The sequence below is a fragment of the Clinocottus analis genome, unplaced genomic scaffold (genome assembly GCF_023055335.1).
Source record: "Clinocottus analis isolate CAN_PGR_092001 unplaced genomic scaffold, fCliAna1.0.p SCAF_9, whole genome shotgun sequence".
In the NCBI taxonomy this organism is placed as follows: domain Eukaryota; kingdom Metazoa; phylum Chordata; class Actinopteri; order Perciformes; family Cottidae; genus Clinocottus; species Clinocottus analis.
The window spans coordinates 1,077,569-1,102,299 of record NW_027176251.1 but is presented as its reverse complement, the minus strand read 5'-3'; the positions used below and the strand labels follow the sequence as shown (position 1 = coordinate 1,102,299).

The 24,731-nt window shown below is 40.3% G+C and overlaps 1 protein-coding gene and 1 long non-coding RNA gene across 4 annotated transcripts in view; one reads left to right on the top strand and one right to left on the bottom strand.

Annotated features, from left to right (window-relative positions):
• LOC137781599 (transmembrane protein 65-like) overlaps positions 1–15,388 on the top strand; it is a 29,900-nt gene extending 14,512 nt beyond the window's left edge. For both annotated transcript variants that reach the window (XM_068570471.1, XM_068570470.1), the window contains exons 4-9: positions 31–75; positions 2,207–2,274; positions 3,549–3,603; positions 6,145–6,187; positions 11,407–11,512; positions 12,499–15,388. In XM_068570471.1, coding sequence (XP_068426572.1) covers positions 31–75; positions 2,207–2,274; positions 3,549–3,603; positions 6,145–6,187; positions 11,407–11,512; positions 12,499–12,648 — 467 coding nt within the window. In that variant the 3' untranslated portion in view covers positions 12,649–15,388. The remainder of the gene's footprint in view (positions 1–30; positions 76–2,206; positions 2,275–3,548; positions 3,604–6,144; positions 6,188–11,406; positions 11,513–12,498) is intronic.
• On the bottom strand, positions 10,530–17,643 carry LOC137781600 (uncharacterized). 2 transcript variants are annotated; one of them, XR_011077219.1, is made up of 4 exons: positions 16,906–17,643; positions 11,377–11,532; positions 11,236–11,307; positions 10,530–10,910 (listed from the first exon to the last, which is right to left on the bottom strand). It is a non-coding gene; the product is annotated as an uncharacterized lncRNA (long non-coding RNA). The 2 variants fall into 2 exon arrangements; XR_011077218.1 differs by having other exon boundaries at positions 11,236–11,532.
• Positions 17,644–24,731: the final 7,088 nt, after the last annotated feature.

Here is a 24,731-nt window from a genome sequence, read left to right as displayed (position 1 = left end):
TTCTTTTCTTCTTCTCTTCTTTTATTTCAGGGCAGCTGGAAGTCGCCCCGCCGACTTCAGCAGAGTTAAGATATGGTAAGCAGCTTGTTTTCCACCTTTTCTCTGTGTTTGTCTGTGTGTGTTGTTCATGTAGATGGCTGATTGAAAGAGTGATGTGAGAATTGATTATCAGTCTTGTCGCCTGACCGGCGGGATGGACGTCCCTCATTTAACCCTCGATGAACCAGCAAGATGAGCGAAGGTCAGTCTTCGTTATCTAGAAGGTTATTGTGGTTCATACTTTGTTTCCATGGTCTTAAAGGAAAGGAGAGTCATACTCTACATGAACCTGACAGTGTTAGCGTTAGCATTAGCATTGTATGTCCATAACTAATCTGTTCTTGAGAATATCAACAGAAATGTGAATGCATGAAAAAATAAAGAGACAAAGTTATTTTTTGGATGCAGAAGAAGATGAGAGAAGATGCAAGATTATACAAAACTTTAGCAACTCCATTATGCTGGGTCATGTACTGTGTACACACACACACACACACACACACACACACACACACGAGTCATGTTTTGGGTTTATAAGATCCACTGAAAGTCTCCTATTACTCCTATTACGTCATCTTTGTTGACTCTGTTGAGGCTTTCTTGATTACATCTCCTAAATCATTTAATCTACATTTAAATGTGTAAATAACACAACTGAGTCAGCTCACAGCCGAGAGAGGGAGAAGAAAAGAGGATAACAAGTCACACGCGTACGGCCTTGAGAATAAATTGAACGTGCAATATGAAGTGTTCAGTGTGTTGGTAATAATTCAGTGTGTTGCAGGTGATTAGTCCTGACACACACACACACACACACACACACACACACACACACACACACACACATGTAATCCACCTGCACACTGGGCTCAAGGCGTTTGCAGGCGTCCTGCACACACACGGCAGCGCTCATGACCTCTCGCTGAGGCTGCTGGGTAACGCAACACAGTTCACGTCAGCTTTTGTTTTTACAAAGAGACGTTTGACTAGAAGCTTCAGTCGAGTCTCTCTGAGCTTCCAGCACTCGTGATTTTCCTCGAGACGGCAAATTAGTGTCGCTTTGCTATTCTCCTGCATTCATAACTATGAGGACATTCAGTCATAGCACTCAGACCTAAAAAAATCATTCAAATAAACGATTTTTTCCCTTTTTCTGCAGACTAAAAGGGGGAAATTTGGAGCTAAAGCTGAAGTTTGCCAATGAAATTGTCTCATTTGAGGCCTTGGTGATCTTTGTCGTCATGAAAGCTGAATCTAAAAACACACGTCGTGTGATCGATGAAGCTCATTCAGACACCCACATGTTTTAAAACGCAGTCGTGGGACCCGGCGTCGCTCAATCACGTCAAATCGAGCATCAAAATGTTTCCCAACGCCGGGTTCATGCGTTGGAAGGAAAACACTTCTCTGCAGATCTCTGACTCCAACCAGACTGAACCACTCAAAACCAGAGAGACTCCAGCAGACTGAACCTTCCCGGGGCCGTCGCTGACATTTAAAATTCACTTTCACTGGACCGGCTGCTGCTGATCTACACACACACAGACACACACACAGACACACACACAGACACTCTATGTGTGCATGTAAAGGCACGAATATGTAGAAATATGCATAAAGATGGCTTGTTTTGTCTGGAAGTGGAGCTGCTTGATATATATATATATATATATATATATATATATATATATATATATATATATATATATATATATATATATATATGACTATTTGCACACAAGGTCAAGGTTGAAGCTCTTCTTTCATTTTAAAAGATGAAAGCTACTCCAGTTTAGAAAAATACTTCATTCTTTTCTTGCTGGTCTGCCAATTTACCAACTTTTAAATATCACTGGGTTAATAATACATCTTCTGTTACACATATAAAAAGATTATGGGTTTAATTAAATGTGCACGCTGCAGCCGTTTTGTAATATTCTTCAATCTGAAACAGCAACATATTAAAAACATGAATGAATAAATGTTCATTTCCATCATCTCCCAGCAGCCGGATTCATATTTTTTATATTATTTTCAGCCCGCAGGTGTTTTGTGTGTAATGATATGACGTGAGAGCGTCTTCTTTGTGTTAATCATCTTACAGTTTCGCCCTTCAGGGCTCAAATTTGTCGTTTATTAATGTGCACAACTCTTCTGTGTGTTGCAGTCCTGCTGCACAACGCCATCCCGTTCGTTGGGTTTGGATTCCTGGACAACTGCATCATGATTGTCGCTGTAAGTCTGTCGGCGTCGCTGCAGCTCAGCGGGGATAAAGATGCACTCGGGGTGGGGGGTTTGATTCCCTCAAAGGGAACCTTTGCTGCAGGAAGCTTTGGACGCAAACCCCGGGGAGAAAGAAATGTGTTTGATGCCGCTCTATTCATATCTCCGTGTGTTTCCTGTGACTCGTCTCTGCCCTCACGCTTCTAGTTTGTATTTCAAACATCTGAGACCATTTTTTTTTCATATTTTGCCTGCCCCCGAGCGATACCCACTCTTTATTTAGTCTTTGTGAAGTTGTTTAAGTAATGAAATCTAAACCCAGAGGAGCGTCTGCGAGGAGAATCCAGAGTGTTTAAGTAAGAGACGTTCTCACTGCAGACACACGGAGCCCCTGGAGGCCCCACGAAGAGATGGAGAGACAAATGAAGTGGGAAAATAAAGAAAAAGAGAATAAACTGGAACAATAAATTGAGCATAATGAACCGGCAGAACTTTTCAGAGAAAGTAAAGTAAGAATATGTTTATATTATATAAACTAGGTCGTTTTTTCTCTTCGTGAAGTCGACAAAAGTGAAGATTTAAATCAGTAATTAAATATTTGTTTGGGCTGTATTTGATTTGCCTGTGAAATGTGCATTTGTGCAAAAATCTGAGTGTAAAGGTGGATGAAGTGATGCATACGAGCTCTGCACTAAAACTAAGAAACCAGAAACTAAAGGACTGAAAGAAACCCTGAAGAGCTCCAATTAGGATCTGATTGGAAGCTTTTTGAGGCAATTTTAACCATTAAATGGCCAACAGTAGCTTCAAATGAGAGTGCTGCCTGTAGCTACAAGCTAAAATGCTAACGCAGCCATTTTGAAACAGACCTTTGAAGTTAAAAGGTAAAGAGAAGAGAAAACTAAAGTCAGTGTTATTAGACATTAAACTGAGGAAGTTGTCGCTACCAGAGATAAAAATACATATTTAAATACTGGCATCATGGACCATAAATTAGCTTCTTATGATGACAAAAAGTCATAAATTATATCTGTATTCATGTCTGAATATCTCTGAGGAAGAACATCTACACACGAGCGCTGATGGTTTGTGTAATGACAAATACATTGAAAGCTTTCTGTCTTACAAATGAACCCTAACGTGTGTGTGTGTGTGTGTGTGTGTGTGTGTGTGTGTGTGTGTGTGTGTGTGTGTGTGTGTGTGTGTGTGTGTGTGTGTGTGTGTGTGTGTGTGTGTGTGTGTGTGTGTGTGTGTGTGTGTGTGTGTGTGTGTGTGTGTGTCTCCAGGGCACACATATTGAGTTATCCATCGGCGTGATCCTCGGCATTTCAACCATGGCCGGTAAGAGAATCTCATGATCCTGATGTAACTTTCATAAGAAATATCTACATTTTTCAATCAGTAAAGTTTTGTGTTTCAGGCTTTCAAAAGTCTGAGGACGAGAGATGTTTGCTGCTTTTTATTTTATTCCCTGCAGCCCAATTTTTATCGGACGTTTTTTCATTCTGGAAGTGCAAAGGTTGTGACACGTGACGGCTTGTGGATGCAGAGCTTTGACAAGAGGAGATGTGACTGAAGCAAACTATTTAATAGCGATAAAAAAACAACATTATGAACATTACTGCTGGCAAATCATAACCACCGCCATCACTCAGCCAGCATTGGAGTTATGAACCCCAAAATGTATTGTTATTCTTTTGTTTTTGTCTATTCGTCTACGGGGTAAGAAAGAAAATGTCGTTTTAAGGTCAGCTGGCATCTCCGCCTTCCTCTTCTGCCTGGAGGAGACAACAGTTTGCTCTCAGTGCTTGTAAAGATCAAATTGTCTCAGTAAAGCTCCTCTTCGGCTTGGAGAAGTCAAAGCGGATGCTGTCACGGAGCGGAGGAGGCGGAGGAGGCGGAGGAGGAGGCAGCAAGCCAGTTTCATCCTGGAGATGGAGACATCTTGACCAGTACAGACTAAAGCGAGGAGCGATGGCTCCCCGTAGAGAGGAGGTGTTTCAATCTTTCCTTTTGAGGTGATTATTGTCTCAAACACGCTTTTCACTTGGAAAAAAGAAGTGTAGTTGTTCATTTCCCTTTGAAACCTCGACATTGAATGGATGATTGAGATCACGATGAAAGCAAAAGAGCAAATCCATGCGTGGTGGGATTAACCGACAAAGTTGCTCAGGTTGCAAACTCCAGCGGAAAATGTGAAATTCTTTTATTTTTTCATAGTTTGACAGCCTGTTATCTCTGAGTGGCATAACTAGATCTCACATTGAGCTCCAGCTGCAGAAACCCGAGTAAAGCAACGCAGGAAACGACCACACACATGAAGACACTGAAAGCAGGAAGAGCTTCTCTTCTCGTTCCTTAAACTCGGCCTCGTCCCAGTTCATAGCAGCGCTCGTGTGTCTTGTTCCTGCTACATTTGGGCCACGTGGAGATCTGCAGATCAAGAGGCTGCCGCTATCGAGCCCCATTTCAGGCTGAGTGATGCGAGCGTCAGGTCCGCGGTCGAGTCCACCAATCACACTCAGTTTCTATCGGAGGCTCAGCCGGCGCGACGGAGACGGACGCCGCTCCACAAGGGCTTCACTGAGGAACTGGGTCACGCAGTAACGTTAAAAAACATTTCAAAACCCATTACAAACCGCACACAAACACACGTGTGACACACATACACTTGTGCGTGTGCAGGTGTGTGTGTGTGTGTGTGTGTTATTGTTGCTGTGGAAAGGCCCCTGGGTCCAGAGAGGTGTTGCTTACATACAGCTCTCATCTTGACCTTTTTTTTGTCATACTTTTTTTTTTGTTGACTTTTTTTTGTCATACTTTTCTTTGTCACTTTTTTTAATATCAATAATAAAATCCCCCAAAATAAGGTAACGCTAACCATATCGCTAACTCGCTAACTCCCTCTTGCCCTCCTCTCTCTCTGAAATAGCAGTAAAAGTCACTTAAAGAGCAACAAGCTAACACGCTCGAGTGGAGCCAAATGCAGACAAACATGCAGCTCATTAGCAGCTGACGCTTCGCTCCAGCAGGCAGGCCGACCTTCAACAAGGTCGAGGTCCTCGACCTCGCCGAGACGCACGGGCAAACTCGTAGACTTTCCTTAATGAGACGGCGGCTGCTTCAAAGTCTGATCTGAATTCCTCTGCGCTCCTTGATGCGGACGCTGCGTCCTGTGGGTCATTTCTTGCTCTGATGTACAAACTGCAGACTGTTAGTGGTGAAGAGAAAGGGAGTCACCGGCTCACACATTTTGGATCGTAAGCGCTCGAAGGCCGTCCCGCCGGGAGTCGCTTCAAGATCGCGACCCGTTTGTTTCCCCCGGAGCGACGCTCGGGGTCGTGGGCGACAGCGACGCTCGAGCGGCAGAACAAGCGGATTCTTCAATGCAGCAGCTCCCCTCTCGTGGATAGCGACACACACTCGCTCATTAGTCATTTTTTCAGCGTGCCCTCGCCCTCCTCTCCTCTGACACGGCTCCGGTTAGCTCACTGCGAGTTATTAGGCGCATCGCGGGCGCCGGCGATGCAGCTGCCTCTTTAATCAGCCCATAATGCACTGGGGTTGTCCATCACACCCTGACATAAACTAAACAGTGTGGATGCTGACCTATATTTAGTTATATTTAGAACAGAAAATGAGGCTTCATGTGTAATTATCGGGCTAAATATTATTGCTATTAGTATTTCTGACACTCTTCTAAATCACTCCATCTTTTGTCTTTACATCTCGGGCTTATTTCTTGTTGATAATGAGGGGAATTAATATTTCAGATGACTCCAGGTACAACGGATCCTGTGCCTCGTCGTCGACACAAACATCCATTCCCAAACTCACTTTTTGTCAACGTGTTTCTTTCTTTTCTCGCTTTTTTTTCGACAGCTGCTGCCCTCGGCAACCTGGTGTCTGATCTGGCAGGACTAGGGTAAGAATTTCACACTCAAACACACACACACACACACACACACACTTATACACACACACGCTGAGCCACTTAAAGTTGCTGCTAATCATTGCAAGTTGTAGGAGGATTTAGAGTCCTTGCCCTCATTCACTCAAATGATGAAATGTTAAGAAAAGCTTTGGCGCTATCACAGAGTTTATCTCGTTACACAGATTATTACAGCAGCACTCTGTTTCTCTCAATTTATGACGTGCAAAGAGGATGTTTACCGTCATTAAATTGCTCAACATTAAAGAGGTTCGAGTCCCTCTGAGGACTCTGTGAGGAAAGAAGACGACGCAAAGCAAAACATGGGGTTATTGCAATGAATAAGTCAAATAATGGAAACCTTTCAGACGGTAAATGAAGTGACAATGAGGAGGGAAGTCTGCACGACTTGACAGGGAATCATGCAAGTGCACAGCTGCAGAAGATAAAACTACAACCGACGACATTGTTGAACTAAATCTTGGTGTCAAACCACGTCGAGGACACTTCCTTCAGTGTGACGCACAAACACAATCATCAGAAATTGTTTAGCAAAGTCATCTGAATCTATAAAATGTAAACATTCATTGAATCACATGTTGTGTTATGCACTATGTTCCTCATGTGGATTTACACAATATGCACACGGAGTGGGGACGATTCAATGCAACATTATTTATTTGAGGTCTGAAGCCGTCGAGTCTCATCAGGCACATTTTGTCAACCGAAATGCATTTTAGTATATATAGTATATTACATTGATATAATTCTAGTTCTTGCCTCTTTAATACAACTCATGCTTCAAGAATATTGATTTTTAATATTGTTCTGCCTCATCGCCGGCGGAAACAAAACACAATAATACAGTCAGAGAGACGGTTTCTCTTTTCCACTGGCACACCTATCTGCAGCATGTGGTCACATTTGGTCAATAAAAGCAGAATGATCCATCAGAAGTGGAAGCAGATTTCATCTCCGTCAGTTTCGGATCAATTGAAACGTTGCAATGCATTACCGGGTTCGATCAGCTGATCCAGAGCCTCTTCGTCGCCACAGAGAGCATCAGCAGCTTCCTAACCTGCCAACATCATTAGAAGAGCGCTCCAACCGCACACATCACTGCTTGTGTTTATGTTGTTATTGTGGGTACGACAGAAAACATTTAAAACACGGAGAAAGTCAATAAAACAGACGAGATCAGACGTAGACGGAGGAGTAGAAAGACAGCTGGAGAGACTGTGCTGTTGCCTTCGCTCGTTTTACTGTGATGGATTATCTAAATTGTTCTGGCCTTTTACAAATGCTCTCAGTGGACACACACACACACACACACACACACACACACACACACACACAGCTGAGGCTCTGTGTGAGCGTCCGCGTCAGCCACTTAATCATAATGGCGAAGTAGAGTCTCCCCGCCGGCCAGTTTGTCAAGGTGAGACTCTGTTAGCAGACAACGGAGGCGTTTTTCTGTTTTTGATGGATTCAAACCAGCGAGTGTGAAGGCTGTGTGTCGGCTAACCGGGTGGCAGAGGAGTCCATTTGCATCACTGTTTATGCTTATTTAAAAAGCACACACACACAATAAAGACCATGATTTGGATCACTGTTGGGAGTCGTTGGCAGTCGATGAGGAGACCCCAGACGCCTCTTCACTGTAATCCTGTTGCGTTTTCATTTGATTTGCTCAGATCTGCGCTGCACATTTGCAAGTGAATCATTTTAACATTGAGTAGTTGTTTTTTTGGGGACCTTGTTGCTACTCACGCAGCTTAAATCCTGTTAAGTTTCGCTGAACATTCAATTGCTAATTTTCCTCGGAGGGCTTTACAATCTGTACACATACGACATCGCGGGATCTCACATCAAATCAGGAACAACTCTCCAACCATAAACAGAAAAAACAACTTTCACAGGAAAAGAGAAGAAACTGTGAGGATCCCTCTCCCCGGATTAATGACATGAGTAGCTTCTCCGATCAGCTGTTGCTGCAATTAATTAATATTGTCTAAACAACAGTACAAAACCAAAAGATATGCAATAGGAAGACCAACTTTTCAGTGTCCTCACTAACCACAGATGAATTATGAGTCTGTTCATGTGCTCATGCATTTAGTTTCCACTCTCACTCTGAAAACAAAACAAACTTTAATTCACTTGGAAGAGGATCAACATCTTTCTGTTGTTCTCTCCTGCCTCAACGAGCCAAATGAAAAGCTCTAAAAATTGATTAAAAGGCCGCTAACGTGCTTAGTGTGAACCTCAGCTTCCTTTATTCCACATTCTCAAGACACGGGAGGATGTGTGACAGCTTCATGTGCACACACACAGTTTACCAGCGTCTCGCTCGACTGGTTCTCATCGTCAAACAGCACAAACAAACGTAGCTGTCAATACAACGTGTTTCCTCCGGAGACTCGCGGGTCAATATTGCCGCGATTACGTTGCAGTGATTGTTTGTGAAACCTCCCACTCGATGTCTGTCTCCCTCAACCGAGAGACAGTGACTGAGCTCCGCTGCTCTGATTCCCAGCTTTTGTAAACATGTCCTGAGTGTGTGAGCCGGTTGCTCGTGGTTGAGCAATCTGTGCAACTCCGTCCGGCTATATGTTGCGTGGATTTGTAAGATTTGACAGATGTACCAGCTCGGCCTCGTTGGAGTCCATCATTTAACTCAGGGATGTTCAACCACTGTGTGCCGTGAGAGAGGTATTATTTAGTTGCCGCAAATCATTTTTCATTGTTGAGCATCTGAGCCTGCAATGTAGCGGCTGGCCTGGGAATGAAATACTCTTTAAGGCCACTAGGTAGCGCAATAATGACCTACCATGTAGGCCGTATTACGCTACAATGTGACAATTCGTGCCGCAGGATTTTTTTATTAGAAAATATGTGCCGCGGCTCAAAAAAAAAAGGTTGAAAAACGCTGATTTAGTTCACGATTCATTCTGACAGTTCGGCCTGCAGATAGATAAATATGTACTTTATCAATCCCCAAGGGGAGATTTGTTGTCATCGATGCTCCTCCTGCACAGTTTCAGCTGCTGTTGGTGTTCCTTATGGACAATAATGCATTGATTGCTTTATGGGACAGACTAGACCGCCAATGAAGGATTCATACATTCAGCCAAGTTAGAAAAACAGGACAAAAAAATATATATTAGTAGGCTCTGGGGATTAAAAATCTAGGTCCCTCTGATGTCATATCTGTATTTCTGTCTTCTGCATGTTGGGTTGGAGCACATTTATGAATGAATGGATGATTTATCAGGAGGATGCCACTTCACCGCCCCCTTATAGTTTGTTTGCCTTCCTCAGAGGAGGTTTAAAGCTCCACATCTGTCACGGACCAGCCTGTTTAAATGTGGGCATTTATCGAAGGAGGATTCCTGTAATGACACGTCAGTCACCGCCTGTTTGAAACACGCCGTGTTTTATCAATTGTAGCTTATTCTCCGTCCGCTCGCTGCACCAAAGTGTTTCCTCGATGACTCCGACTCGGCTATTTAAATCCAACTCAGTTCGTTGTTGGCCCCTGATGAGGATGTTAATAGATGCTCTTGTTGTTCCAGGAAGGCTTGTTACGTCTTCTGCTGCAGGCAGGCTGGGTTCAGCCGTCTGTCTGGGGCTCAGAGATGATGCATGGCCCGAGATCAAAGCACATTTAATCATTTCAGGGTTTTGAAAAACTGCTGGTATTTTATCTTTGTAATTCTTTTGACATCTTCTGTTCCAAATATGTGAAACATTTGGACTGGATTTGATGAAAAGGCAGGTGTCGGTATTATTGTTTCATCAAGATATGACACATTTACATTTTCGTATGAATAGGAGAGTCAGTGTTTGGAAGGACTATCCAATAATTATATGATATGATTGTCTATATCAGTGGTTCTCAAATGGGGGTGACTAAAGATTAGCGTCAACTAAAAAATCCTTTAAAATAGGTATTTAATAAATATTCAATAATATAAGTAAGTTTTAAAACTGACTAATCTATATTAAAATAACTATATACTGTTCATATTTACAGTATATACAATCTATTTTACTGGGATGAAAAGCTAATGCCAGCACCCACCTCAACACACACACACACACACACACACACACACACACACACACACACACACACACACACACACACACACACACACACACACACCGGCTCCCTCTCCTCCTTATCGCCCTCTCAAAATGCTGCTTCCTCCACATCACTCCCTTGACGTTGCAGCTCCAGCTGCAGCTTATTTGTGTGTGCAGTGAACTGAGGATCCGTTAGTGTCTACTGACTGAACCCGACCCGGGTCAAAAATACTGACTGGAGTTTTATTTCGTCAGCCTGGAACTGCTCGACAAGCTCTCTGTTTATTTATCTTTCTCGCTCATGCTGGACACATGCCAGGAAGGTGCGGCAGCTCTTCAGACACTTTCAGTTTTGTTCATAACACTGTTGCTGTGTTAGCACTGCTCTCTCACTCTCACTCTCTCTCTCTGTCTCTCTCTCGCTCTCTCTCTCTCTTTTGTTATTAGAGATGATATTTTACATCCTGCTGGGTTTTTTTTTCCAGATGGCATCCACAAGGCGCCGACTGGAACATTAATCTGTTGAATTAGTTGTTTTTTTTAACATTATTATCGAGTCTTTTGGTCATTTGCTTTGCCATGTGGTGTTGTTTAATGGATTATGACATGATGTAGAGTAGGAGAGCATCTAAGGGAGACAAAACAAACACAAATGAGAGGTTTTAAATTGAATTCATGTACAAATTACACCATGAACACAATTTTAATATGCCTGTGAGTGAGTGTAGCACATTGTTTTGTGATGCCATTTTTTTCCATAAAATTGATGTCATGTTTACAGTGTTAATAACATGTCTTTTTATTCTCTTTGGAATAAAATGCAAGGGTCTTCACCACTGTACTACTAATGTACACAGTGTTTATATTTTTGCTTCGTGCACATGCCTAAACACACTGAGTAACATTGTCAGTCTTCTCGGTGTGTAACTCAGTCACATGACTCTCTCACTGACCTATATGTCGCCCCCGTCTCTCTGCGCTGCGTGAACACGCTTCCCATCTTGTGAAATGTCCCAAATGTTCACCTGACAAAATGAAAGGATATTAACCTTAACGGGGTCACTGATTTGAGATAATTGATGTCATTACCGTACGTTTGAGTCCGTCTCTTCCTCTCTTTGTAGCCTGGCAGGTTACGTGGAGGCCCTGGCGTATCGGCTGGGCATGCAGATCCCCGACTTGAGCCCCAAACAGGCGGACATGTGGCAGACCCGAGTCAGCTCTCACGCGGTCAGTAGCCTCACATTTTACTGTGTGCGTGTGAAGGACAGACAAGAGCCTATCAGACCAATAAACACTCGACATAAACATTCCTCATTCATGAGTGTGTGTGTTAATGAAGATGCCCCAATCAGCGTCGGAGGGATTTAATTTGTTGCGCGGAGCGTGGCAAACATCTAACCAGGTCAAGGGGTTTGCACGGTGACGACAGGAGCACACGGCGCTGTGAGGCGTCCCTGTGATCGCTCCTCCTTAAACTTGCATGAGACTTAATGTGCTGTGGCCACTGAAGTGTGAAATGTAATTATCTGTAATTGGGTTGAGTGATTATTCGAGCACTGAAAGGCTCTTTCTCTGGGAGTGAATGGAAGGTCACGGCATTTGTCCTCGCATGTTGTATTTTCTTGATCAATCTTACAGTCTGCACGTTCTGCATGAATAAAACGTGCAATAAAATAATGAGGAATCTTCCGTGTTGATTAATACATTTAGACCAAACTTGTCTTAATGCCTAATACCAAAAAACACGTAAAATACAAAGACAGTTTGATTAAAAAGTAAAATGTAAGAGGTTACCGTAAAAGTCGCTACTACCTTCGGTGGTTGTCCCCGCTGTAGCCAGCTAGCACTGCTGCTAGCTCCCCACGGTAGCCAGCTAGCACTGCTGCTAATTCCTCGCTAGCTCTCCGCTAGATCCAAGACAAGTACCAAAGGTAGCGAGAAAACCCCCGGCTCGACACCTGACACGGCAGCGGGGAGCTAGCAGCAGCAATGTGGGAGCTAGCATCAGCAATGTGGGAGCTAGCTGCAGCAGGGAGCTAGCATCAGCAGTGTAAGAGCTAGCAGCAGCGCTAGCTGGCTAGAGCAGGGACAACCGCCGAAGGTAGTAGCGGCTTATAGACCCGACTTGTACATTATGTAGTGTTTTTGTGTGATATATTTAAAAATGTAACTCATCAGGAATATCTCCTTTACTTCCATTTTCCTCCGTGCAGGGCAAAGCCATCGGTGTTGCCATCGGCTGTATCCTCGGCATGTTTCCTCTTTTTTTCTTCAAGGACGACGAGGAGAAGAAAAAACGTCAGAAGGAAGAAAAGGAGACTACGCAAGCGACACCTGCTCCAACAGAGAGCAGCGAAAAATGAACGTTTCCTCTCGTCGGTGGAGACAAATTCTATTTGGAGTCCGTTAGAATACTTTAAACTGGGACTGATGGTGGTCCGGTGGACTGGAGTGTATGGAAATGTCATTGAACCCAATGTAATCATGGTCGGTTGGCCCAGTCAAAACTATCAAAGGTGTTTTGAAGAGGATTTCAGATATCATTAGATTGAACTTAAGCACAGGGACCTGACCAGTCTCTTGAAGAGACCAGAAATATTCATTGGACTGCTGCTGCTCCGGCTATTGCACCCAAACCTCACTTATCTTGTCTGACCAACACGAGCTGAAACTCATTTATCTAAAGCGTACCTCTGAATATATAAACGTCTGACTGTAGATGGTTAGACGGGAGCAGGTAAGGGTAATAAACCAATACAAGAGGTATAAAAAAAAAAACACTTTAGGAGCTCATCCATAGCAAAATATCGTATATGGCATTTTTGACATTGAAGGTACATTTTTCAGAAAGCCGATGGTTTGATTCAGCAGTGTTAGACTAACTTATTGTCAGTTTTTGAGGGTGGTGACTGAAGGTAAGACGGTCACTTTTGCATTTTAAGATGCACCCTTCCACCTTAAGTACATCACTCTTCAGTTTTACAAACATGTCTGCCTTTTGACGATGTCAAAGTCTTAAAACGTCTCATTCACACTACAGTACAACCAGTTGATGTTAGTGTGAGTGCAGGCTGTTAAATAAATGTGTAACTAGCTAGCCTGCTAGCTGCTTCTTTACTTGTTTAGATTTGACTTAGAATGATATGCTGTGTGATAGTCACCCAAAGCAGTAACATGCCCTTCAATGGCTCACATGTATGCTGAAGCCAGGTAGGCACACTTCAAGAATATATGACCTTATAGAGAGGCAACGGGAGGAAGAGGCAGGACAGAGAGAAGCATTAGCAACACTAAACCACCTGAGACCTCTGTCCCGTTTGCACCGATGTTCCAGCTCCAGTACAATATGATTTATGTCCTCTCCAACCTGCAGCTGAGCACAACATTAACACTGACACTACTACAATTTCTCCTCCACCCGATTGTGTACTATTTTGTCTCTGCTGCTCTACTGCCCTCTGCTGGTTGACATTTAGAGGACGTTTCTTTCAGTGTTAATCATCAGTCATCTGCTTTTCCTGTTTAGTATTCGAGCCCCTATTTATCTCCGTGATTAGTCTTAATTATTATTCTTTCCTTTTTTTTGACAATGAAATAATCTGCAGCAACAGTCAGCCAAGAATGAAGGCCAAGTCTATTCATCCACATGGTGCATCCAAGACTTAATTCAGCTGTCACCGAGTTCCTAATTTATTTTTTTGGAAGAGTTTTGTGAGTAACCTGCTCGGCACAGGGTTGCTAATCTCATGAGGACTGAGGACTGTTGTTCATGGCGTTGAATCTGTTTAAAAAGTTGAAATGAAAGGAAGCAGAATGGAGTTTCCTCGCAGAAAATGTATTTATTTTTGTTATAATACGCAGACTTGTATTCATGGATGTTCTCACTGTATATTCTCTTTATTTCAAAGGACAAGTAAAGGATAGAACATATTTGTGAGCACAAAACACCTTTTCTTCTAGTATGTTTTCAACAGGAAGGACTTACAGCCCGTGACTGAACCTGCTCTGAAGACTTACCCTGGATGAGATTGTTCTAATGATTTAACAGTGATAACAATGAAGAAAAGACATTAACATATTTATGTAGTTAGGATTTTTGATCGGATTGCTTGATTTCCACCTTGCATGCACTACTAATAAAAAAAAACAACCCCTATTGTACATGTTTGCTGTGTAAGAATCATACAAATGTTCTAAAAATGATGCATTGGATCCAAAATCACCAGAGTTGATAAAAAAAAAAAAACTTGATTAACATGCCAATAAAAGATGTATTGACTGCTGTAATAAAACATATGTATTTTATGGCTCTCTGAATAGTTACAAAGCCATAGTTGAAAATAGGACAATTAAAAATAGGTTTGTTTTTGTGTATGCACAGTGGCTGGAACAGAGTGTTATGAGAAAACTCTGCTCGATGGGCAACATGACAGTAATAGAAGCAATTTGCATTGGATCCTAAATTGCATGTCGAAGTGCTTTAAGTCCGTCTTTTGTTCATATTTAGGCATGGTGAGAAAATATCATCTCAGTGTCAAAACACTGAAATTTGGGGGTTATTAGCTTCACTTTGTGCTACATCACTCAGCTTATTTGTGTTAATGGGAGGAAAATGAAAGTCCAAAGTTGATACATTATCTTGAATTGATGTCCTTTTTGGGCGGAATAAAAGGGAATGTTAAATCATAGATGACTTAAAAAACACATTAAAAGTAACTATTCTTCATTAGTTGCCTCCATAGAGTGTGAAATACATTAGGACTTTAGTTAAGGACCTTATTTATCTGCTGATATTTATGGCTGCCTGATATATGTTTTCACACAAATGTTGAATTTCTTTTAAAATCATGGTGCTAAAAAAAAGATTATTACTTTCTGTCAATGCTATTTTTTAAAGTATATATTCAGGATTTGTTCTGTATGCTTGTAAGAAGAGATACATTCAAATGATTTATTAGGATAAATACAGTATAAGTGGGAGAATAGTAGTCTATGATGTTTATATTTTATTCATCACCTGGCTGAAAATATCTGGCCTGACTTGTGGAATGCATTTTAGTTCATGCCACACTTATGTTTATGCGATTTATCTCAATGCATTTGTTTGTTTATCTGTGTTCGTTTGATTCAAAATCAAACCATGTGGATATTTTTATTTAAATAAATGCTTAAATAAAAAATTAAAGCACATATAAAGTTGCAGGCGGAGCAAGAAGTTCTTCTTTTTCTCCTTCTTCTCCGCGGTGCGGGCGCGTGTTTCCCGGAAGTCAGAACGGCGTCTCGGTCACGTGGTACAAGCCCGACGCGTCACGTCGCTCTGGGTTACCGACGGCCGGGCTTTGTTGGCATTATTTGAAATGGTTCTTTAAATACACCATGGATCTATATTTCAGAGGCTGACTGCGATGGTGGAGCGGTTCAATCTAGTACCGGTCAGGATTGAGCTTCCACCAGCAAAACCCAAGGTACCGGGTTCGCGACTGAGTTTGCGCAGACTCAGTAGCGAGTGTGGACGCTTGCACTAGCTCCTCGTAGTCAGGTGGGTTTTCCCTAAGGGGGTTTCCTCCCACACAGTACAGGGCTTACTGTACGTTGCATACGTGCATGTGCGTATACAGCTACGGGTTCTCCATGTTCTACTACGAAAGTAGTTCAAGTCCTAGTACTGAGTTGTTATTAGGCTTAGACCTGGCTAAGTAAGGGGTTCACATATAAATCGTATACATGTGGATGGTGCACGAAGCATGGCATACGACGATGGTATGGGCATATCCTCCCTAGTGACAACTCGAAAAAACGTTTTAAAAAAAATGTACTCTAAAAATATATATACATATTATAATTATTAATAATTATTAATTAAATATGAATTGTAATACAATACATATAAATATATATATATATATTATAATTATTAATTATTAATAATTATTAATTTAATATTAATTGTAATATTATAATAATACAATACATATATAATAAATAATTACAAATAATGAATTACTAAATAATATAATAAATATATAGAATAGAATAGAAATGAATAGATAAATATATAATAGAACAGAATGAAAAATGAAAATGCCACATTATCAAACCACAATCACACCCAGAAAATACCTCTAACCAATTTACCCACTCAGAAATCAGAACTTGAGCACTCTAAATATAATAATAATAATAATAATAATAGGAACTAATAACATTGTTTTTTTCATATTATTTTATGCACATACAGGAGAATCAGTCTCATTATGAGATTGATGGGTTTAGAATTCCCCATTATTATTTATATCTATATCTATATCTATATATCTATATATATATATATATATATATATATATATATATATATATATATCACCTCCAATTAGATTGTTAAACTGATACTCAGTATAATATTCAGAATTGGATTTATAATCATAGTACAAATTTGCTTCAGGATCAATGTTATTTTCAAAACTAAATGATTTATGTTCATTTAGAAAACTTAGATTTAACTTCCACCTTATACTTTCCGTTTACAACCTGAACAACAATCGTAGGTTTGTTTGTTTTATCTTTTTGTGGTAGAGTGTGACAGGCTGATATTTGCTGTGTCTCCAGGTGAATGTTCTTACTTCTTAGTAATGTCACCACTTGTTGCTCCAGAGTGTGCAGCTCCTCGGGTGGTTCATCCTCACCGTGGCGATCCCTTGCTGTAACTCTGGCATAGTTTCCAGCCCAGTGATGACAAAGTTATCATTCCTGGAGAACTGCTCCAATTCGTCAACTCTTTGTTCCAGCAATTCAATCCTTTGGTCCCTTTGCTGGACTGTGGCCTTCAGCTCACGGACCTCCTCCATGAGGCCCATGAGATTACTTTGTTGTTTTACCATTTTGCTGATGTCCTCAGACATAAAATTGAGGGATTTTTTGAATCTCTCTTCCAATTCCTCCGCCAGTTTTTTTGGTTCTAATCAACATTTTTTGGTTTGGTTTGTTTTTTGCTTGTTTTCGTGATCTCTGAAGGATTGTAGAAAGGTTCTGAGCAGGAAAACGCCATGGCAGCCATCTTGGAACTGCCAAAGTGTTGGCGTAAATGTTAAATATTTATCATAGAAGGATGTTTGCTGAAATTGATTGGCTGGCCCTACCCAAAAAAAATCCACCAGCCTCCACTGGAAATGAATTTAATAAAAGTTACAGGCAGAGCTCAAAGTCTTCTTCTCTTCTTCTTGTTCAGGTTTAACGGCGGTTGGCAACCATACATTTGGTGCATTACCGCCACCTTCTGCTCCGGATTATGGATCAGACTGTAGACTCTCTGTACCCCAGAAACAAAACCACCCCAAAACAAAATCAATACAAACAACAACAAAAATAAAAATAAAATGAATTCCTCTTTTCCTCCTTCTTTTTCTCCTTCTTCTCCGCGGTGCGGGCGCGTGTTTCCAGGAAGTCAGAACGGCGTCTCGGTCACGTGGTGAAAGCCCGATGCGTCACGTCGCTCTGGGTTACCGACGGCCGGGCTTTGTTGGTATTATTTGAAATGGTTCTTTAAATACACCATGGATCTATATTTCAGAGGCTGACTGCGATGGTGGAGCGGTTCAATCTAGTACCGGTCAGGATTGAGCTTCCACCAGCAAAACCCAAGGTACCGGGTTCGCGACTGAGTTTGCGCAGACTCAGTAGCGAGTGTGGACGCTTGCACTAGCTCCTCGTAGTCAGGTGGGTTTTCCCTAAGGGGGTTTCCTCCCACACAGTACAGGGCTTACTGTACGTTGCATACGTGCATGTGCGTATACAGCTACGGGTTCTCCATGTTCTACTACGAAAGTAGTTCAAGTCCTAGTACTGAGTTGTTATTAGGCTTAGACCTGGCTAAGTAAGGGGTTCACATATAAATCGTATACATGTGGATGGTGCACGAAGCATGGCATACGACGATGGTATGGGCATAACCTCCCTAGTGACAACTCGAAAAAACGTTTTAAAAAAAAGTTTTATTTTTTATTTTACGACATACTATATTGTATATATATAGTATATACATATATATATATGTATATATTAGAATTATTATAATAATTGTTATTATAATTATTAATTAATAGTAATATAATTATAATTAATACTATTAATTGTATAATAATAACAAATTCATTATAATTAATTTAATTAATTATAATATGTATTATACTTATTAATTAATTAATTACATATAATACATACAATACATATTATAATAAATATAATAAATAAATGAAATAAATAGAATAGAATGAAAATGCTACTTTATACCACATTATCAAACCACAATCACACCCAGAAACCTGTGACAATACCTGAAAATAACCAATTTACCCACTCAGAAATCAGAACTTGAGCACTCTAAATAAACTAATAATAATTATTATTATAATAATAACATAATTACAACAAAGGCTTCAATTGAACTTGAATTCTATAAAGAGTAAGAATATGTCAGAATCAGAATCAGAAACTTTTTATTGCCACCTGAGTAAGTACAAATGAGGAATTTGTCCTGGCGGAAGGTGCATCACAACAACAACAACAACAACAACAACAAACAACAGCAGCAACAACAGAGAACATTTAACTATCCAAGAGAAAGTATAAAATAAAATTTAGATAAACAAGTAATAAGTAAGTACAAAGTAAGTAAATAAGTAAGGTGCAGTAAAAAGCAATAAATAATTAGCGATGCAATTAAAAAAAAAGAAATAAAGGTAGTGATTTATAATGATAACAATAATATGAGTAAAGGTGAAGTAAAGCGCACGGAATGAGGTTATGGTTGTTGAAAGTGACAGGTGATGGGTAAAGTGGCGAGTGACTTGAATGTGTGGAGGATAGGAAGGGAGAGAAGGGAGAGAAGGGAGAGAAGGAAAGGTCCTGGGGGAGACAGAGTCAGTCAGTGGGGGACCCGGGCTCTATTGATGATCCCGACTGCTGCTGGGTAAAAACTGTTTGTGTGGCGGGAGGTCTTGGTCCTGATGGACCTCAGCCTCCTGCCAGAGGGAAGGGATTCAAAGAGTTTGTGTCCAGGCTGAGAGGGGTCGGCCGCAATCTTCCCTGCCCGTTGTCGTATTACAACATATTTTGCTTACAGTACAGCTCGTGACATCTTCAGTGATGCTGATATGAGTATTGAAAATAGTGTTTCCCATTTGCTCATAGTCTGTATTCAACTGTACTATCGATGACCTTACATTGAAAGTCTTTCTCATACCGTACCCTTGTAGGACAAAGTCAACACCCTTTTCATGTGTTGTCCAAGTCTCACTTATAGCAATAACTTGAAATGTATGACTTAATACATTTAAAGTCTTTCATTTTATCAAAATATGAACAGAGACTTCTACTATTGAAATGTATGATAGAGAAACCGTCTACCATCAATCTGAAGGATTGTAGAAAGGTTCTGAGCAGGAAAAGGCCATGGCAGCCATCTTGGAACTGCCAAAGTGTTGGCATACATGTTAAATATTTATCATAGATGGATGTTTGCTGAAATTGATTGGCTGACCCTACCCAAAAAAATCCACCAGCCTCCACTGGAAATGAATTCAATAAAAGTAAAGAGATAAAACATTTGAGCACATATGAGGTTGCAGGCAGAGCTCAAAGTCTTCTTCTCTTCTTCTTGTTCAGGTTTAACGGCGGTTGGCAACCATACATTTGGTGCATTACCGCCACCTTCTGCTCCGGATTATGGATCAGACTGTAGACTCTCTGTACCCCAGAAACAAAACCACCCCAAAACAAAATCAATACAAACAACAACAAAAATGAAAATAAAATGAATTCCTCTTTTCCTCCTTCTTTTTCTCCTTCTTCTCCGCGGTGCGGGCGCGTGTTTCCAGGAAGTCAGAACGGCGTCTCGGTCACGTGGTACAAGCCCGACGCGTCACGTCGCTCTGGGTTACCGACGGCCGGGCTTTGTTGGCATCATTTGAAATGGTTCTTTAAATACACCATGGATCTATATTTCAGAGGCTGACTGCGATGGTGGAGCGGTTCAATCTAGTACCGGTCAGGATTGAGCTTCCACCAGCAAAACCCAAGGTACCGGGTTCGCGACTGAGTTTGCGCAGACTCAGTAGCGAGTGTGGACGCTTGCACTAGCTCCTCGTAGTCAGGTGGGTTTTCCCTAAGGGGGTTTCCTCCCACACAGTACAGGGCTTACTGTACGTTGCATACGTGCATGTGCGTATACAGCTACGGGTTCTCCATGTTCTACTACGAAAGTAGTTCAAGTCCTAGTACTGAGTTGTTATTAGGCTTAGACCTGGCTAAGTAAGGGGTTCACATATAAATCGTATACATGTGGATGGTGCACGAAGCATGGCATACGACGATGGTATGGGCATAACCTCCCTAGTGACAACTCGAAAAAACGTTTTAAAAAAAATGTACTCTAAAAATATATATACATATTATAATTATTAATAATTATTAATTAAATATGAATTGTAATACAATACATATAAATATATATATTATAATTATTAATTATTAATAATTATTAATTTAATATTAATTGTAATATTATAATAATACAATACATATATAATAAATAATTACAAATAATGAATTACTAAATAATATAATAAATATATAGAATAGAATAGAAATGAATAGATAAATATATAATAGAACAGAATGAAAAATGAAAATGCCACATTATCAAACCACAATCACACCCAGAAACCTGTGAAAATACCTCTAACCAATTTACCCACTCAGAAATCAGAACTTGAGCACTCTAAATATAATAATAATAATAATAATAATAATAATAATAATAATAGGAACTAATAACATTGTTTTTTTCATATTATTTTATGCACATACAGGAGAATCAGTCTCATTATGAGATTGATGGGTTTAGAATTCCCCATTATTATTTATATCTATATCTATATCTATATATCTATACATATATATATATATATATATATGTATATATATATATATATATATATATATATATATATCACCTCCAATTAGATTGTTAAACTGATACTCAGTATAATATTCAGAATTTGATTTATAATCATAGTACAAATTTGCTTCAGGATCAATGTTATTTTCAAAACTAAATGATTTATGTTCATTTAGAAAACTTAGATTTAACTTCCACCTTATACTTTCCGTTTACAACCTGAACAACAATCGTAGGTTTGTTTGTTTTATCTTTTTGTGGTAGAGTGTGACAGGCTGATATTTGCTGTGTCTCCAGGTGAATGTTCTTACTTCTTAGTAATGTCACCACTTGTTGCTCCAGAGTGTGCAGCTCCTCGGGTGGTTCATCCTCACCGTGGCGATCCCTTGCTGTAACTCTGGCATAGTTTCCAGCCCAGTGATGACAAAGTTATCATTCCTGGAGAACTGCTCCAATTCGTCAACTCTTTGTTCCAGCAGTTCAATCCTTTGGTCCCTTTGCTGGACTGTGGCCTTCAGCTCACGGACCTCCTCCATGAGGCCCATGAGATTACTTTGTTGTTTTACCATTTTGCTGATGTCCTCAGACATAAAATTGAGGGATTTTTTTGAATCTCTCTTCCAATTCCTCCGCCAGTTTTTTGGTTCTAATCAACATTTTTTGGTTTGGTTTGTTTTTTGCTTGTTTTCGTGATCTCTGAAGGATTGTAGAAAGGTTCTGAGCAGGAAAACGCCATGGCAGCCATCTTGGAACTGCCAAAGTGTTGGCGTAAATGTTAAATATTTATCATAGAAGGATGTTTGCTGAAATTGATTGGCTGGCCCTACCCAAAAAAAATCCACCAGCCTCCACTGGAAATGAATTTAATAAAAGTTACAGGCAGAGCTCAAAGTCTTCTTCTCTTCTTCTTGTTCAGGTTTAACTGCGGTTGGCAACCATACATTTGGTGCATTACCGCCACCTTCTGCTCCGGATTATGGATCAGACTGTAGACTCTCTGTACCCCAGAAACAAAACCACCCCAAAACAAAATCAATACAAACAACAACAAAAATGAAAATAAAATGAATTCCTCTTTTCCTCCTTCTTTTTCTCCTTCTTCTACGCGGTGCGGGCGCGTGTTTCCAGGAAGTCAGAACGGCGTCTCGGTCACGTGGTACAAGCCTGACGCGTCACGTCGCTCTGGGTTACCGACGGCCGGGCTTTGTTGGCATTATTTGAAATGGTTCTTTAAATACACCATGGATCTATATTTCAGAGGCTGACTGCGATGGTGGAGCGGTTCAATCTAGTACCGGTCAGGATTGAGCTTCCACCAGCAAAACCCAAGGTACCGGGTTCGCGACTGAGTTTGCGCAGACTCAGTAGCGAGTGTGGACGCTTGCACTAGCTCCTCGTAGTCAGGTGGGTTTTCCCTAAGGGGGTTTCCTCCCACACAGTACAGGGCTTACTGTACGTTGCATACGTGCATGTGCGTATACAGCTACGGGTTCTCCATGTTCTACTACGAAAGTAGTTCAAGTCCTAGTACTGAGTTGTTATTAGGCTTAGACCTGGCTAAGTAAGGGGTTCACATATAAATCGTATACATGTGGATGGTGCACGAAGCATGGCATACGACGATGGTATGGGCATATCCTCCCTAGTGACAACTCGAAAAAACGTTTTAAAAAAAAGTTTTATTTTTTATTTTACTACATACTATATTGTATATATTAGAATTATTATAATTATTATTATAATTATTAATTAATTAATAGTAATATAATTATAATTAATTAATACTATTAATTGTATAATAATAACAAATTAATTATAATTAATTTAATTAATTATAATATGTATTATACTTATTAATTAATTAATTATAATACAATACATATAATACATACAATACATATTATAATAAATATAATAAATAAATGAAATAAATAGAATAGAATGAAAATGCTACTTTATACCACATTATCAAACCACAATCACACCCAGAAACCTGTGACAATACCTGAAAATAACCAATTTACCCACTCAGAAATCAGAACTTGAGCACTCTAAATAAACTAATAATAATAATTATTATAATAATAACATAATTACAACAAAGGCTTCAATTGAACTTGAATTCTATAAAGAGTAAGAATATGTCAGAATCAGAATCAGAAACTTTTTATTGCCACGTGAGTAAGTACAAATGAGGAATTTGTCCTGGCGGAAGGTGCATCACAACAACAACAACAACAACAAACAACAGCAGCAACAACAGAGAACATTTAACTATCCAAGAGAAAGTATAAAATAAAATTTAGATAAACAAGTAATAAGTAAGTACAAAGTAAGTAAATAAGTAAGGTGCAGTAAAAAGCAATAAATAATTAGCGATGCAATTAAAAAAAAAGAAATAAAGGTAGTGATTTATAATGATAACAATAATATGAGTAAAGGTGAAGTAAAGCGCACGGAATGAGGTTATGGTTGTTGAAAGTGACAGGTGATGGGTAAAGTGGCGAGTGACTTGAATGTGTGGAGGATAGGAAGGGAGAGAAGGGAGAGAAGGGAGAGAAGGAAAGGTCCTGGGGGAGACAGAGTCAGTCAGTGGGGGACCCGGGCTCTATTGATGATCCCGACTGCTGCTGGGTAAAAACTGTTTGTGTGGCGGGAGGTCTTGGTCCTGATGGACCTCAGCCTCCTGCCAGAGGGAAGGGATTCAAAGAGTTTGTGTCCAGGCTGAGAGGGGTCGGCCGCAATCTTCCCTGCCCGTTGTCGTATTACAACATATTTTGCTTACAGTACAGCTCGTGACATCTTCAGTGATGCTGATATGAGTATTGAAAATAGTGTTTCCCATTTGCTCATAGTCTGTATTCAACTGTACTATCGATGACCTTACATTGAAAGTCTTTCTCATACCGTACCCTTGTAGGACAAAGTCAACACCCTTTTCATGTGTTGTCCAAGTCTCACTTATAGCAATAACTTGAAATGTATGACTTAATACATTTAAAGTCTTTCATTTTATCAAAATATGAACAGAGACTTCTACTATTGAAATGTATGATAGAGAAACCGTCTACCATCAATCTGAAGGATTGTAGAAAGGTTCTGAGCAGGAAAAGGCCATGGCAGCCATCTTGGAACTGCCAAAGTGTTGGCGTACATGTTAAATATTTATCACAGATGGATGTTTGCTGAAATTGATTGGCTGACCCTACCCAAAAAAATCCACCAGCCTCCACTGGAAATGAATTCAATAAAAGTAAAGAGATAAAACATTTGAGCACATATGAGGTTACAGGCAGAGCTCAAAGTCTTCTTCTCTTCTTCTTGTTCAGGTTTAACGGCGGTTGGCAACCATACATTTGGTGCATTACCGCCACCTTCTGCTCCGGATTATGGATCAGACTGTAGACTCTCTGTACCCCAGAAACAAAACCACCCCAAAACAAAATCAATACAAACAACAACAAAAATGAAAATAAAATGAATTCCTCTTTT